The 16,484-nt window shown below is 35.0% G+C and overlaps 1 protein-coding gene across 1 annotated transcript; it reads left to right on the top strand.

Moving 5' to 3' along the window:
• The first annotated feature begins 272 nt into the window (after positions 1-272).
• On the top strand, positions 273-16,476 carry PA200 (proteasome activating protein 200). The gene is made up of 35 exons (XM_047295849.2): positions 273-605; positions 1,727-1,829; positions 1,923-2,035; positions 2,396-2,518; positions 2,754-2,855; positions 2,942-3,107; positions 4,456-4,572; positions 4,675-4,742; positions 4,851-4,952; positions 5,031-5,247; positions 5,522-5,761; positions 5,835-5,962; positions 6,082-6,199; positions 6,285-6,503; positions 6,583-6,738; positions 6,870-6,946; positions 7,054-7,259; positions 7,498-7,711; positions 7,798-7,877; positions 7,973-8,090; positions 8,179-8,349; positions 8,861-9,029; positions 9,113-9,156; positions 9,248-9,290; positions 9,368-9,519; positions 9,705-9,799; positions 9,922-10,820; positions 12,264-12,533; positions 12,611-12,706; positions 13,588-13,766; positions 13,967-14,048; positions 14,446-14,570; positions 15,356-15,448; positions 15,981-16,134; positions 16,250-16,476. The coding sequence occupies exons 1-35, from the start codon at positions 445-447 to the stop codon at positions 16,289-16,291; spliced, it is 5,442 nt and encodes a 1,813-aa protein (XP_047151805.1). The 5' UTR covers positions 273-444; the 3' UTR covers positions 16,292-16,476.
• Positions 16,477-16,484: the final 8 nt, after the last annotated feature.

Below are 16,484 nucleotides of genomic sequence, written 5' to 3'. Positions count from 1 at the left end.
ATCAGAAGTTTTTTAACATAATTTCTTAAAATAATTTAACTGATAGAAATAATAAAAATACTAATTCGAACAAAAACTTATGATATTGGAATTTACTCTGTTCGAATCTTACAAGGTTCGCATCAGCGGAACAAAACTGAGAGAGAAGAAAATAAAGAAAAAGGCTTAAAGTAATTCCGCACCTTGAATCTAAACTGAATAATGAAGTAAAGTCAATCCCAAAATGCAAACCCCCTAATTAAGTCTCCTCTTGCTCCAATAATAATAACTCTTTACACTCTCTCTCTTTCTCTCTCTCTGTGACTACTCAATTCACCTTTTTCGTGTTCACAAAGTTGCTCTCAATCTTCAATCCTATATATACTCACGCATTCCCAAACGAACACCACCACCAAACTCTCCGTGTGTCTTCGCTTTTAGCATTTATCCGAAACCGATACCAGAATGCATCTCTATAATGCATGGCTTCCGCCGCCTGTGGCCGCTCAGACAGCCGCAGAGCGCGACTCCTTCACTCGCGTCATCGCCGCCGTCAAGTCCTCCTTCCGACCCGACGATCCCGAATCCGTCTTCTCCACTCTCAAATTCATATCCGTCCTCGACCTGTCAGTTTCCACTCTCATTTCCAATCTCCTCCTCTTCCTTTTCCCTAATTCATCTTTAATTTATAATTTTTGTTTTCATTTCATCTGTTTTTGCTTTCTCCTTCGGTGTATTTCTCCGCCGTACGGCTTAATTGAGCAGATTCTGGAATATCCCCTTGATTGATTTTTTTTTTCCGTTTTAAGTTTTCACTTTTAGCTAGTTATGTGGTGCGAAGTTTTTCGTGCTTGTGCCGTTAGGAAATGCTGTTGAATTTGTGATCGGAGGTTTCGAAGGAGTTAGTAAAACGCTGAGGAGTGTGAGATTCATGGTTTCGGGAGCGGTTTTGTTGATTATGTGAATTGAAGAATAGCTTCGGGGAGTGGTAGATTGACTTTGTTTATAATTGGGTTTGCATGTTTGATTTTTCTTAATTGCTCGGAAATGACGTTGAACTTGTGATAGAAGGTTGGGAAGAAGTTAGTTAAAGGCTTAGGTGTCGAGAATCGTGGTTTTGTGAGCAGTTTTTCAAAGTATGTGAACGGAGGTATAGTTCCGGAGAGTGCTGGATTGACTTCGTTTATAATTGTTTTTGCATGTTTGATTCTGCTTAATTACAAGGAAATGATGATTGATTTTTCTTCTAAACAAGTTATTCCGAACAAGATTAAGTAATTTCTTCCGCTGTTTGTTGAGGTTACTTTGTGCTTAATTAACACTAAGAAAAACTTAGTATTTTGTTATAGTAAGTGTTAATTTCTTTAGAAGTTGTTTAATACTGTTATTACTTGTTTTTGTGTATGTTAGCTGATGGAATACTTTTCTTATAAATAAGGTTTCAAATTATAATTGTAGTTATAGTTTCATTACAAACCTTGATATTGTAGGAATTTTTGGACAAACGCAGTTGCTGCAGCCATAATTGCAGTTGGTGTCATTCCAAAAAACCTTATTTGTTTTGCTTGATTTGAAACCACGTTCGGGAACTGTTGTTTAATACCTTGGTTGCAAGTAATGGCTCTGCTTTGCTTCCAAAACGGCATTATAATTTATTAGTAGTGGATTTGAGTTTTTTCCCCACTCAATTTGAATTCAGACGGTGCTTGTTGCCGGGTCGAATCTAACTTTTATGCTTGTTGTGCAGTTTCATAAAGGCAAAAAGTGATGTTTCTTTGGAGGATGTTCGCGATCTTGCTCAGATGGGCCTTGAGATATTTCATGTTGCCCGTAATAAGCTTTATGCTCAGGTGCTGCTGCATTTTGTCTTGGATGAAACACGGGCTGCTTATTTTTTGGTCTCTGCTTGCTCTTAAATGATTGTATCATTTTTTGTTTATTAGGTTAGATGGGGAAATTTAGTGGTCAGATTACTCAACAAATATAGGAAAAAGATTACACTAAGTGTTGGATGGAGGCCCCTGTATGATACACTGATTAGCACACATTTTACTAGGTGAGTTTTATATCGGTACTGTTTCCGCTGCAGCCTTAATTGGTTTAAAATTATTCTGTACTTAATTTGTGATTCTTAGTTAGCTAAATAAAAAAACAAAGGAAAAATAAAAGAAATGAAGACTAATCCCAAGGATTCAATGCTTGACGTTGCAGTAAATCCACAATTTACCTTTGCTATAAGCTTAAGTTTGTCTCTGAATTCAGTTTTGTATTTTATTTTTCATTTACTTTTGGACTTAATAATCTCGTGTCCCTTAATCAAAATATAGAATTGAACATATTTAACAGTTTATTTCTTTTCTGCATATGAGATTTCAAAATTGTTGGTTGGGGATTTTGAATTATATTCCCGTTGCAGAAGTACAGGTCCAGAAGGTTGGAGAATAAGACAACGACACTTTGAAACTATAACTTCCCTTGTCCAGTCCTGCCGGAGATTCTTCCCATCAGGTTCTGCCTTTGAGATATGGTCTGAGTTTAAGTGAGTGCTTTGGTGAAGTTTCCTCATAATCTTGAATTATTACGAGAGCTTGCCTTTTATTTTGTTTTGTACTTTATATTGATATTGATGATGAACTGAATTAACATGAAATTCCTGTGTATCAATACTTCCCATTGAGTGGAATCATGCTGGACCTGCACTAGGAATTATACTCTTTTCCCAATTTTAGCTTATTTCTTAATTCCTTTTCTTTGGGTCATTGGATAATTTGTAGATCTTTGTTGCAAAACCCGTGGCATAATTCATCCTTTGAAGGTTCAGGCTTTGCAAGACTCTTTCTCCCAACAAATCTGGATAATGAGGCCTTTTTTACCCAGTAAGAAGCATAAATTCTTAGGACTTTTTTGGTGTGATATATGACATGACTTCGTGTGGAGTAAAATTTTATAATTGGATTGGCAGTGATTGGATAACAGAATGTATAGACTTGTGGGAATCTATACCAAATTGCCAATTCTGGAACAATCAATGGGCAGATGTCATAGCTCGTGTTGTAAAAAATTACCACAATGTTGACTGGGACTGCTTCTTGCCTTTGCTTTTTGCTAGATACTTGAATATGTTTGAGGTGAGTGTGTAAATTCTTCTGGGAATGTTTGATTAGATATTTTTGCATTCTTCTTGCAAGGTTGATTTTATTTACACTTTGATTAAATGTTTTAGCATCAGGCGTATATTAACTTAAAATGATTAGGAAATAGATACATTTTCTCTCTCTGAAGACTTGTTTATTCTAAAGCTTAAATCTCTTTATATTCCTGTCCTCTTTCTTTTTTAAATTAACATTGATAACCTTGTTTGTTTTGCTACTGAGATTGTCAGGAGTTCCACATTGAGTAGAATAAACTACTTGATTGTTACTTAAAGCGTTGAGGCTCCCCCACCTAATGCATATTTGTAGGAACTCTCTCTAAATTTTTATTTTTTAACTTGAGTGTAAACGAATATTAACTTATGGAGAAATTTATTTCATTTTTTTCTTCTTATTTTTCTCTTCTGGAATTATGGAGAAGTTTGACCAAACAGACTCTGACATAATTGATAGCTAGGATAATAAACTGCAACTGGCATAACTAACTACATCTTGCAGAGGCTAATCTATTGCTTACAACAGAAGCTAAAATACTTAAGCTAATACACAATCATACACACTCTCTCCCCCTCTACAAATTTAGAGTGAAAGCTACGAGCAGCTGATAACTCTTGAGTTTGGCTCTTAGATTCTAAAACTGATCCTCTTTAGAAGAGACCAGGTGAGAATGTCAGCAACTTGTTCTTAAGCAGGAACATGGTCAAGAGTGAGAGATTTATTAGCACCTTCTTCAGGGCAAAGAAAATATCTAATTGTGTGTGCTCAGTGTGCAAGAGTGAAGCACATGACTATGACTTGGAGCCACACTACTCCGATTGTCTCAGTAGATAATAGTGGTTCTGGTAGTAACCTAGAGCTCACAAGAAGAGATTGAACCAAAATGACTTCAGTAGTTGCCAAGGCTAAGGTTATGTATTATTATGCCTTAGCACTCAAGCAAGCAACATAAGTCTACTTCAGAGTGTCAGGAGATTGGATTCTGCCCTAGAAAGAGACAGGCATCTGAGGGTGGCCGTCTATCATCCACATCAAATGCCCAAGCAGCATTGAAGTGTAACTTTTAGCTCTTGTTTTGTAGTCCTTACTGTGCTAGGGAAGCGAGCTAATGCATTTTCAAATTCCTGTATGAAGTAAATAGGGCATGGCATCTATTGGTTACACCATTATGATTAGTTGATCTATTGATACACCCTTGTTTTTCCCTGCTGTGTTTTGTTTAAATTGTATTACCTCAGAGCCAATTGATCTATATTTGCATTCATTTCCTTATGAGATTCACAATTTGTTTATTAATTTGTGATCAACCCATTCTTGTAAATCATAGGTACCTGTTGCAAATGGAAGTGGTTCATACCCCTTTTCACTAGATGTCCCAAGAAACACTAGGTTCTTGTTCTCTAATAAAACTTCTACTCCTACAAAGGCAATCTCCAAATCAATAGTAAGCAAATATGTTGTTATTACTTCTGTGAGATTCTAACATTGGAACCATGTTCTGATTTCTTAATATTAGTTTAGTAATTTTTTTTAATTGCAACTGCAGGTATATTTACTAAAACCTGGTAGTCCATCACAGCAGCACTTTGAAAAATTGATCAACATTTTGGAACAGTTTGTTGACTCACTTATTGCTCCAAATACATTGCTTAACTTAACTAAGCTTTCTTTCTCTTTCATTCTGTTGTTTACTTAATTTTTTGCTGGCATTTATTATTGTAGATATTATCATCCCTCAAATGGAGGTCGATGGACCTACTCCTTGGAGCGGCTTTTGTTTCATTTGGTGTTTCAATTTCAAAAGCGTCTACAGAATGAACAGTTGTAAGAATCAATTATAAATTGTCATATACTTTTTTATGTGTGTCTGTTTTCTGCAACTGAAGTGGTTCTGTATGACAGGAGCACAAATAATAGAAGACCCAGTGAACAGCATCTTGGGGAATCAGAGAGGGTTTTCTTTGTTAATTCAGTGCTTAAGTTAATTGACCGTGGTCAATACAGCAAGAATGAACATCTCTCTGAGACAGTTGCTGCTGCCACTTCTATACTGTCCTATGTAGAACCCTCATTAGTTCTGCCATTTGTGGCATCTCGGTTCCATATGGCCCTTGAGACGGTTAGTAATGCTTCATAAATTTCATGTTAAAATTAAGTAGCTATGTGTGATCAATGTCATGGAAAGAATAATATTTTTTCTTGATAGAATGTCTCCCACGGTTATGATATAGTCTTGTCAATGTGTAAGTGACATATTTGATTGGATTAGTTTCTCTTCTTGATCAAATTCTTTTAGCCTATCCAGATTGTATGATATATTCTTGTTGATCTATAATTGATATATTTGATAAGATTGCCTTGTTTTTCTGACCAAAATCATTGTGCCTAGTCAGATGACTGCCACCCATCAGTTGAAAATTGCAGTTATGTCAGTGGCATTTGTTGGGCGTTCACTGTTTTATACATCTGTATCAGCTTGCTCCACGAAGCCAGTTGATCTTGGTGGTGTTGGTGATGAAACATTTGTTGATCTTGTGGGGGTTTCATTATCTAATGCATTACTTGGCATGGATGCTAATGACCCTCCAAAAACCTTGGCTACCATGCAATTAATTGGTTCCATATTTTCAAATGTAAGCTTTCAACTTTTAGACATTGAATGAATAACTTATTATAATCTTAACCTTATCCACCTTTTAAATGCAGTTGGCTTTATTGGATGATAAAATTGATGACCTATCATTTATGCCTATGGTCCGCTTTTCAGAGTGGCTGGATGAGTTCTTATGCCGTCTGTTTTCCTTACTTCAACACTTGGAACCCAGCAGTGTTATGTAAGTAACAGTGCTAAGGTCCCCTCAGTTGAATGCTAACTTTATTTGAAAACCATGTTTAACTGCATTTTTTATGTTATAATGCTTTATAATTGGGTAACTGGTTTCTGGTACATTAGAAATGAAGGTCTGCAGTCATCAGCAACAACAGGAACTTTCCTAGTTGATGATGGTCCTTACTACTTCTGTGTGCTTGAAATTCTGTTTGGAAGGCTTTCTAATTCACTGTATAATCAGGTATTACTTTGAGTTTAAAATACTTAATAGTTACTTAAATTTCCTGGCTAATATATTGTCTTGCACTTAACTGATATGTCAATAGGCTCTGAAGAAAATTTCCCACTTTGTGAAGACAAATATTCTTCCTGGTGCTGTTGCAGAAGTTGGACTGCTCTGTTGTGCCTGTGTTCACTCGAACCCAGAAGAAGCAGTTAGTCAGCTAGTTGAGCCAATATTACTTTCTGCGATATCTTCTTTGAAAGGAACACCACGCACTGGATTTGGAGGAGGAGGAACTTTTGATGCTTCTGCTTCATCAAAGGCACCTTTCTTGGTCCTGTGATTATCTTTTACTGCTATGCTGCTTCTGGATTTTCTTGAAAGCTGACACTTTTTTTCAGGTTAGGTCCACAATTTCACCAGCTCTTGAGGCTGCAATTGACTATCAACTTAAGATATTGTCAGTTTGCATCACATATGGAGGTCCAGCACTCCTTCGCTACAAGGATCAATTCAAAGAAGCTGTCTTCTTTGCTTTTGACTCACCATCTTGGAAGGTCTTTTTATTTCCATGCTTATATTTTTCTTCAAATAGGTTGATTATGTTACAAATAAACGTGAGTTTTTGTGGTTAATAGTGGAGTTTCCATCGGTTCCTAATCCATTTGATTGTTACTTCCAATGATAGGTTAATGGGGCTGCTGATCATCTTCTTCGGTCTCTTCTAGGAAGTCAGATTCATTATTATCCAATTGATCAGTATAAGTATGTATATATAAATGTTTGACTATGTTTATTTAGTTTTTTCTGCCCTCATTCTCTGGTTTTATATCTTTCTCTGGAAATTCAAATGTTAAATTTTTATTTTATAGGTGTGTTCTTAGGCACCCTGATGCTGTTGCCCTTGAAGAATGGATTAGCACAAAAGGTTTTTCCCCTGAGGAAAGCTTTATCCCAAAATGGCATATTCCTTGTGATGAAGAAATTCATTTTGCAAATGAGCTTATAGACATTCACTTCCAGTCAGCTTTGGATGATCTGTTGAAAATATGCCAGTCTAAAATCCATGCAGACCAAGGTATGAGAAATACCCATGTCTCAAGTAGTTTATAATTTCTTGCTGATAAAAAAAGTAGTTTATACTTTACCTCGTCATCCTCAGCAAGATAAATTATTTGAGTTCCCTTTTGACATGACATGGTTAAAATCTGGTGATCATGATGCAGACATATTGGGATGGTAGTGTTGCATGAAGGAAGTTCTTACTTGGTTAATGCAAATTTTAACTGTTATATTGAATGTGATTTGTCATGCAGGGGATGAGAAAGAGTACTTGAAAGTGACTCTTCTACGTATTGAATCAACATTGCAAGGACTTTTTTCATGTTTGCCTGACTTTGTTCCAGACTCTAGAAATGGAAGGAATGAAGATTCAAACAATCTGTTTTTAATTGCTGGGGCTACAGGTTGTACTGTTGGAAGTACTGCTCTGAGAGAAAAGGCTGCTGAGATTATACATATAGCCTGCAAGTAAGGATTATGCTATGCTGCTGTACATTGTTTCTTTAACTTATATTGCTGTTCACAAATCCTGATAATTTTTTTTGGATTAATAGATATGTCCTGGAGAAAAAATCAGATGACAGCATCCTGTTGATACTGATTATTCGCATCATTGATGCTTTAGGAAACTATGGTATCAACTTCTGTGTCTGAATAAGTTTTCAAATATTACTCTGTATAGTTTGTATATGCACTGGCTAATTTTGTTTCATTCCCTTTTTTCCGCAGGGAGTTTGGAATTTGATGAGTGGTCTAGTCATAGACAGGCTTGGAAATTAGAATCTGCCGCCATAATAGAACCACCCATTAATTTCATTGTATCATCTCATTCTAAAGGAAAGAAAAGGTATTGGTAGACAACTCATCTTTCTTGATTACAGGAACAGTGTTCTAAGACCATTTTAATTAATCTCTGATGCTTGTTGTCTATCCAGACCAAGGTGGGCACTCATCGATAAGGCATTTATGCACAGTACCTGGAGGTCTTCACAAGCATCCTATCATCTTTACCGTACAAGTGGGAATTTCCGCCCATCTGATCATGTGACTATTTTGATGGACGATTTGTTGACTCTCTCGCTGCATAGCTATGAAACTGTTCGCCTGTAAGTGAGAAACCCTTGGCTGACTGAAACATAAATGTTTCATATGTTCTATTTTTTAGCATTATATATATATATATATATATATATATATATATATATATATGTATGTATGTATGTATGTATGTATGTATGTATATTTATATATATGTATGTATGTATGTATGTATATTTATATATATGTATGTATGTATGTATGTATGTAAATTCTAATCTCAGTAGTTAGATTAGCCATATTCAATGAACAAACAAAAAATCCCAAGTTCTTTGAAGGAGGAAAACACAGAAGAATGAAATTAGTTCAAGTTTAAAACGAAGAAAAAGCTCAAATTTTTAACCTGCCTTATATTTCGATTTTCCTCTCAATTTCTCACCTATTTTACACATACAAAAAAGTAAAGTGTAATTGTAAAAGTATAACTTAAAACTGTATCTCATTCAATTGTGTAACATGCTTTCTTAATACTGGCAAAGTACTTTTCTACACCTGATTGAAATTTCTCATATAATCCAGGCTTGCAGGAAAATCTCTAGTGAAGCTGATTAAGAGATGGCCATCTTTGATTTCAAAATGTGTTATCACTCTTACGAAAAACTTGCAGGATCTCAATGCGGAGGAATATGCAGTCTTGGGTTCTTGTTCAGTCCTTGCCTCACAGACAGTTCTCAAACATCTGACAACGGTGATTGTCAATGGATGATGTTCTTAAAATTGTTTTTCTGGATGGTTAATTCATTTATGTCTCATTATTTTCTTTCATTTCAGGATCCAAAGTCATTTTCTTCATTTATCTTGGCAATTCTTTCAAGGTAATTCCATTTTCTCCATTCACTGTTTGGATGAATTTTGTTTGTGGTGTGTAACATTAGAGAATAATAGTTTCGTGGTTTCTTTTTGAAGTTCTCATCATGAATCTTTGAAAGCTCAGAAAGCAATTAATGAGGTAAACTTATCCTGCATCGGATTATCACAGTTTCATTATGTGCTATAGATGATTCAACATTTCCATGGTTTCAACAGCTTTTTGTGAAGTACAACATTCAATTTTCTGGAGTATCTAGAAGCTTCTTCAGGATCTCTGACAAAGAAAATCATACTGGTGGACTAGAGTTTTCAGATTTGGTTTCTCAGATTGGTTCAATGAGTTTTGATTCTACTGGCTTGCATTGGAGGTAAATGTGAACCATTTAGCTCGAAAATCAGGACACAAATGATAGATGAGTTGCTCATGCATATTTGGATTGTCTCCCTGCTATTTCTTATTTATTTGTTATAGTTTACATGCTGCCTAGCAGTTTTTTAACAAGTTTAGATTCTTGCATATATAAAACATTGATTTAATAGTTACCTTTTTCAGGTATAATTTGATGGCTAACAGAGTTCTGCTTCTTCTGGCTTTGGCATCTCGGAACCATCCAAATTCATCATCTAAAATTCTGAGTGAAACTGCTGGTTTGTATAACTTTTTCTTTACTTTTTGATGATCTCTGCATTTTATTTTATTGAACTTTCCTTTTGCACATTCCAAGATTTTGTTCAGTGCGTTTATGTTATTCATGTCGTTGCTCATATAGGACACTTTCTGAAGAATTTGAAAAGTCAACTTCCTCAGACAAGGATACTTGCAATTTCAGCTTTGAATACACTATTAAAGGAATCGCCATATAAGTCGTCTCTTGATGCGAAATCAGCTGAATTTGAGGATTTGCAAGACCATGTCAAATCATCCCTTGAAGGAACTTTAACTCAAACTTTTCAGGAGGAGGGTTTCTTCAATGAGACACTGACTAGTCTTTCTCATGTTCATATAATAACTGATACTGAAACTGCTTCAAGAGGAAGTCAGGGAGATTCGAGTTTCCAAAGCTTAGCAGACAAATCCATAACTCGTTTTTATTTTGAATTTTCGGCTTCATGGCCACGTACACCAAGTTGGATCTCCTTTTTAGGAAGTGATACATTCTACTCAAGTTTTGCACGCATTTTTAAACGACTTGTACAAGAATGTGGCATGCCTGTTGTGTTGGCTCTTAAAGGTGCAGTAGATGAGTTTACAACTGCCAAGGAGAGGTCTAAACAATGTGTGGCTGCTGAAGCATTGGCGGGTGTGCTACATTCTGATATTGATGGTTTATCAGGAACATGGGAAAGTTGGCTGATGCCTCAGTTGAAGAATGTCATTTTAACCCAATCTGTTGAATCAGTTTCAGAGTGGGCATCTTGCATACGGTATGCAGTTACTGGTAAAGGGAAGTATGGAACAAGAGTTCCTCTTTTGAGACAAAAAATTCTGGATTCTTTGATGACATCTTTACCCCCAACAGTAGCTACCACGGTAACAACCAAGCGATATGCTTTTCTGGCAGCTGCACTAATAGAAATATCCCCACAGAAAATGCCGGTATCTGAAATTCAGCTCCATAATACACTTCTGAAGGAAGTTCTTGGAAATATGCACCACTCATCAGCCCAAGTAAGTGTCCTCTCTGATCTCATATGTTCAATAAGTCATAAATTGAATATTTCCCTTCCTTTACTACTTATCTGTTATCTCCCCTCCTATCTATTGCCAGCCAATTCGAGTCAGGAAATAAAACTACAAAACCATGGACTGACTATGCTGGAAATTCATAATGATTTAAATAGTTTTATATAACATATACAGTGTCACTTTCAACAGCAACCTTTTGAAATACAACTAGCCTCAACATTGACTATATTTGCGATTTGTTGTCTTAGGTATTAAATTGTAAACTGAATTCTTGCCCTCCATGCTTTGTTCAGAGTGGCTCATCAATTGACAGTTATATTACCTTGATTGTTCAGAGTTAATTCATACTGGACTTATTTGCATGCCTTGATAGGATTTGACAAGCTGGATAGTTGATCTAAATTCAGGATATTAATTTGGTATAGTTTGGTTGATATTAATAAACTATCTGAATGATTTTGCGTAATCAAGAAAAAGCATTAGGTTTAAAATTTATGTTAGATGGTCATTCAATAGTTTAAAACACTTACTGAACCTCAGGCAGCACTTGTAACATTATGACTGATTAATGTGATCTATTTCATGGACAGATTAATGTAATGGTGTTTTAAGTTTGAAATGCTCTCATCTCGGATTAGTTGTTGTTGAGTAACAGCTCAATATTATTGAACTGAACCAATGATTTTACTATGCAATTGTATCAAACTAATTTTATTTCCTTTTGCAGATTCCTTTATATGTTTAGTGAAACACATTATCTTGGTTATCCTTATAATTTTTGTCTTTGTGTTACCCTGGAGCTCTGCTGTTTGAATGTAGTGTTTTAACTTTTAGCAACCTTTTCTTTGTTGCCTTTGACAGTTTTTTTCTTCGTCTTTGTATGTCATTAGCTAATGGATTACATTCTTTGACATTTATTTGAAGAAAGAGGATTAAGGGATAACTGATTTTGCTGACGTATTGGATCACTGGAATTGGTTGATTGTTTAGGATCATGCTAGCGAGTATCCTTATGAGTTCACTTGTATATAAACTGTTTTTTTTGTTTATATATATATATATATATATATAGTTTGGTTTGGATTATAAGTTAATATATTTTATTTCAAATTTTAAATTAACCTATAGTCCTCACATTAAGCTATTTATAAGGTCTTTTAGATAAAAAAATGGAAATCTTTGCAAGAAATTTGTCAAAACGGTCTGTCAATTTCTTAAGTTAAGTGCGGTCTGGCTGTATATGGAGATATATGATCTCCATTTTTTCTCAACACATCCTTGTTTTTGCATTAGGATAATGCCATAGTGGTGTAAATAAAGGGTGTGTGGTGCACTTTTTTTGGGTTAAGTAATATGAATATACGAGTTGAAACAAGTTTCTTAATTTTTGTGGTTCTGACCTATTTCGATTTATCTATGCAACAGGTGAGGGAGGCTCTAGGGGTTACCCTTTCTGTATTGTGCTCTAACATTAGGCTTTACCATTCGAGTCATCAAGATGGGAGAAGTGACAATGTTGATAGTTTGATGCAAGATGAAAACTGGGTTCAGTTTCTTACAGAGCGAGCAGCTGAAGCAGTTGTGAACATTCAGATTGCTACCCAGTCGGATAAAGTAGTGAATCCTGTAGATGGAGGTTCTCAAAATGGGCATGTGGATGGTGATTCACAAGATGACATGAAATGGATGGAAACGGTACCAATGAAATGACTGTTTAGATTTTACTTTTACTTTGAATTATTGCTAATTATTTACCATTCAAACATATGTAGCTACTCTACTTCATCATCTCATCCTTGAAGTCAGGGAGATCCTCGTATCTACTTGATGTGCTTGTGGGGCTTCTGTATCCTGTGATTTGCTTGCAGGTTTGAGCTATATATTGACTATAGTTATTTAAACTTTTACTTTGACTTCATTGTAACTTATCGGATTTCTTATCATGTGATTTTCATTGGTTTATGCTTCATTTTGACAATTTGTTTGGTTTTATGTGTATGCTTTTAATTTTCTTGAGATATTTGCACTTGATTCTTTAGCAACTCCAAACTTTTGGGCATCTATCTTTTGCCAGGAATTAATTTTAGGTTGATAATGTTGACTTGGATTTTCATCGGTGTTAACTTACCTCCAAGATTCTTGTTCTACCAATGTTTTAAACAGTAATAAGATTGTCCATCGTCAAAACTAGAATATATGTTCCTGCAACTCTTAATATTCTGACGCTACTGAACGAGTGCTTGTGAATACTTTCATCTAAGGACACTTCAATTGAGGTGTAGTTTTATGGTAAAAGTTTATTGAGTGAATAAAACAGACATAGAAGTATCAATTTCTGATTGCTTATTATTGGAAGACTTAATGATGGCGATACTTTTCACATTCTTTTACCTGTATAGCATTTGTATTAAATAAAAGTGAATAAAATGCAATTTTCGTATACTGTTCTATTTGGTTCTATGACCATTCAAGTAGGGAAGGTATCAGTTATCCACTTCTGAATAATATTATTTTCTTTTAAAGTTTATTGATGAATAAAACAGACATAGAAGTATCAATTTCTGATTGCTTATTATTGGAAGACTTAATGATGGCGATACTTTTCACATTCTTTTACCTGTAGAGCATTTGTATTAAATAAAAGTGAATAAAATGCAATTTTCGTATACTGTTCTATTTGGTTCTATGACCATTCAAGTAGGGAAGGTATCAGTTATCCACTTCTGAATAATATTATTTTCTTTTGAAGGAAACATCAAATAAGGATTTGTCAACACTAGCCAAGGCAGCATTTGAATTGCTTAAATGGATGATCGTTTGGGAACCTCACCTTCAGAAGGCTGTATCTGTGATTCTCTCTGCTGCCAATGATTCCAACTGGCGGACTAGATCTGCTACATTGACATATCTGCGTACCTTCATGTACAGGTACGATGATCTTGTCAGGTTTGCTTTGGCATAACATACTCTAAATGGCATAACATACAGTTATTGTATTTGCATCCATGTTTTTTAGTATCCGGAACACGTACTTAACAGAGAGTTTTTACTCTGATTATTATATTCTCATTGATTTCACACTTTTGTTTGTTCTGAAGCAAATAAAATTTTTGTTCCTTTTTTAACAGGCACACTTTTATTCTCTCAAGTTCAAAAAAGCAAGAAATTTGGGGAACTGTTGAGAAGTTACTAGTAGACAATCAAATTGAGGCAAGTTCTTTCTTAGAAGTTATTTGGATAGAAATGCAGAATACGATTTTTCTTCTTTTAAATTTAAAAATAAGAAATTTGGGTAATTTAACTTGTGATGCTTGTGCTTTATAGAACATGCTATCATTACACTCTTTTTACCTTAGTCAACACTGCAGTTTTTAGTAGTAAGGTACCTGTCGTGCCTTTAAAAACTGAGTTGTGGACAAGACCTAAATCGTAATACATGGGAGGTTGTGATTTTCCTGTAGAGGAAAGCATGATATATCTAAAATGCTTATTTGTAGTTCCCAGTTGTAGTTTTCCTTTTGCAGACAATCCATATCAACGTATATTTTTGGGATGCCATTCATTATTGATGGTTGCCATTTACATTTAGTCTTAATCTTTTCACCAGGTAAGAGAACATGCTGCAGCCGTTTTAGCAGGCTTAATGAAGGGCGGAGATGAAGACCTGGCTACAGATTTCCGTAATAGAGCATATAAGGAGGCAAATATTGTACATAAAAGAAGAAAGTCAAGGTTATTTTTTGCCTTTGTTCTTCGGAAGTTTAGTTACTTTTGTACAGAAATGGACCTTAAAGCAAGCCTACATTCTGGTTCATTTCTTTGAATTTAATAACATCATCATCCATTGTGCATGGTCATCCCTGATCTGCCTTAGTTCTGGCCTCTTTGGAGGTTGCCGTAATTGCAACATCAAGGGTAGTGGTTTAGTCCCACAAAACTAGAGATATAACTAAAGTACTATTAATGCTAAATATTATAGGTTTCTATATTACGCACTCCAATATTGGTAAAGTACAAAGAGAGATTGCATAGGCTATGACAAACTTGCATATGTAGCAATGGGAAGCCTTGTGCTTATGTTAGATGCCGTATGGCGGTCTACAAGGGAAGATCAGGGAAATGAGAGGTTGGCTTTGCAGTTTGGTAGTTTTGGGAAGAGAAGGTTTTCTTATCAGATTTCTGTTCTTTTAGTCCTAAAGTTCACTGCAGTTTTCCTTTATAATCAGAACTCTCTTCTATAGAATCTTCCTTATTAATTTTTTAATAAATTAAGTTCCTATCAGCTTCTCCATGTGAACGATAAGCTTAATTGTCTAACTCTAGGATATTATGTGTTTATGAAAAAAAGAAGTCATGATGTACTTGCGTTGAAAACATTTTATGTATAACATGTAGGCCATAGTTATTACAAGATGGATTTACGAACACTTTTTATGTTTGTCGTCTAGCAAATTATTATTTTTTATTAGCTCTGACATGCCAAGTTTGTTAAAGTGGGGAACATTTTCCAAATACAGAAATGCACGCTCTGGTTCAACAATAGCATCTGTTCATGGTGCTGTACTCGCTTTGGTTGCTTCTGTATTATCTGCTCCGTATGACATGCCCAGGTTTGTCCAGTTATCCATGGCATATGATTTACATTGGTAATTTCAAATGCTTGTAAATGATTCAGTGAAGTCCACTTACGAGATATTGTAAAAAGTTAGCATTAAGTCAATCCTACTGGGATAAGACTTTTGATGCTGTTATAGGTTAATCTTTTTTTTGGTTCATTTTTTTTTTTTGAAAAAACAAAAGCTTATTTGTTCATAATGTGAAATCCCTGGCTCATGCAATATTTTGGTACTGTTGTCTTCAATTTCTGCATAAGATGGAAATTTGAGTTCATTTGTGAGTACATAAAAGGAGCAATATCAAACCTCAAATGACTTAAATGGTAGTCTTATGGTCATAATCTCATATAAACTTTTTGTGCAATCATAAACAAATATTACCAGTATATTTTGAGCTAAAGAATTTCTGTCATCTCTGTACTAGATTTATAAGACATGAATTTATTTTTGTTTCGGGCACAAAGGAAGGCGTCTATTGATTCCGTTACTTAGTAATTATCTGACAGCATTAACTACTTTCTTTCAGTTGGTTGCCTGAACATGTTACACTACTGGCCCGCTTTAGTGGGGAGCCATCCCCTGTCAAATCTACAGTTACTAAAGCTGTTGCAGAGTTCAGGCGGACCCATGCTGATACATGGAATGTTCAGAAAGAGTTATTTACTGAAGATCAACTTGAGGTAATTATCTGTAGAAAATCTAAACATACTATGTGGTTTAAAATTTTGATTATTACTTTTGGTTTTTTGTTTCTTCGTTTGGTTCTTTTTGCTAATTTTCTCTCCATATTCACAGGTTCTGGCAGACACATCGTCTTCGTCATCGTATTTTGCTTGATTTAAAATACAAAGATGCTATTGGGAGAGACTACTGAAAATAATAGTTAGGAAAGTATGTTTTTCATTTTTTGTGTATTGGCTGCATTGGTAGATGTAAAAATAGTTTTTATTTACATTTCGTACCATTGATATTCTTTTTAAGAAATTTATTCCTTAATCTAGTCTCAAAAGTTGAGCTTCTAACTATCGTC

This window comes from Vigna umbellata, chromosome 5 (genome assembly GCF_029865625.1).
Source record: "Vigna umbellata cultivar VRB3 chromosome 5, Vumbellata_1.0, whole genome shotgun sequence".
In the NCBI taxonomy this organism is placed as follows: domain Eukaryota; kingdom Viridiplantae; phylum Streptophyta; class Magnoliopsida; order Fabales; family Fabaceae; genus Vigna; species Vigna umbellata.
Note: the sequence above shows the minus strand (reverse complement) of the source record. Positions and strands in the feature narration are given on the sequence as shown.

Excerpts from the sequence above, each read along its gene's own strand:
- PA200 (XM_047295849.2), top strand. The coding sequence starts at position 445 with ATGCATCTCTATAATGCATGGCTTCCGCCGCCTGTGGCCGCTCAGACA. Across the intron at positions 9,520-9,704 it reads TCTACTGGCTTGCATTGGAG|GTATAATTTGATGGCTAACA; the intron begins GTAAATGTGAAC and ends TACCTTTTTCAG. Across the intron at positions 9,800-9,921 it reads AATTCTGAGTGAAACTGCTG|GACACTTTCTGAAGAATTTG; the intron begins GTTTGTATAACT and ends TTGCTCATATAG.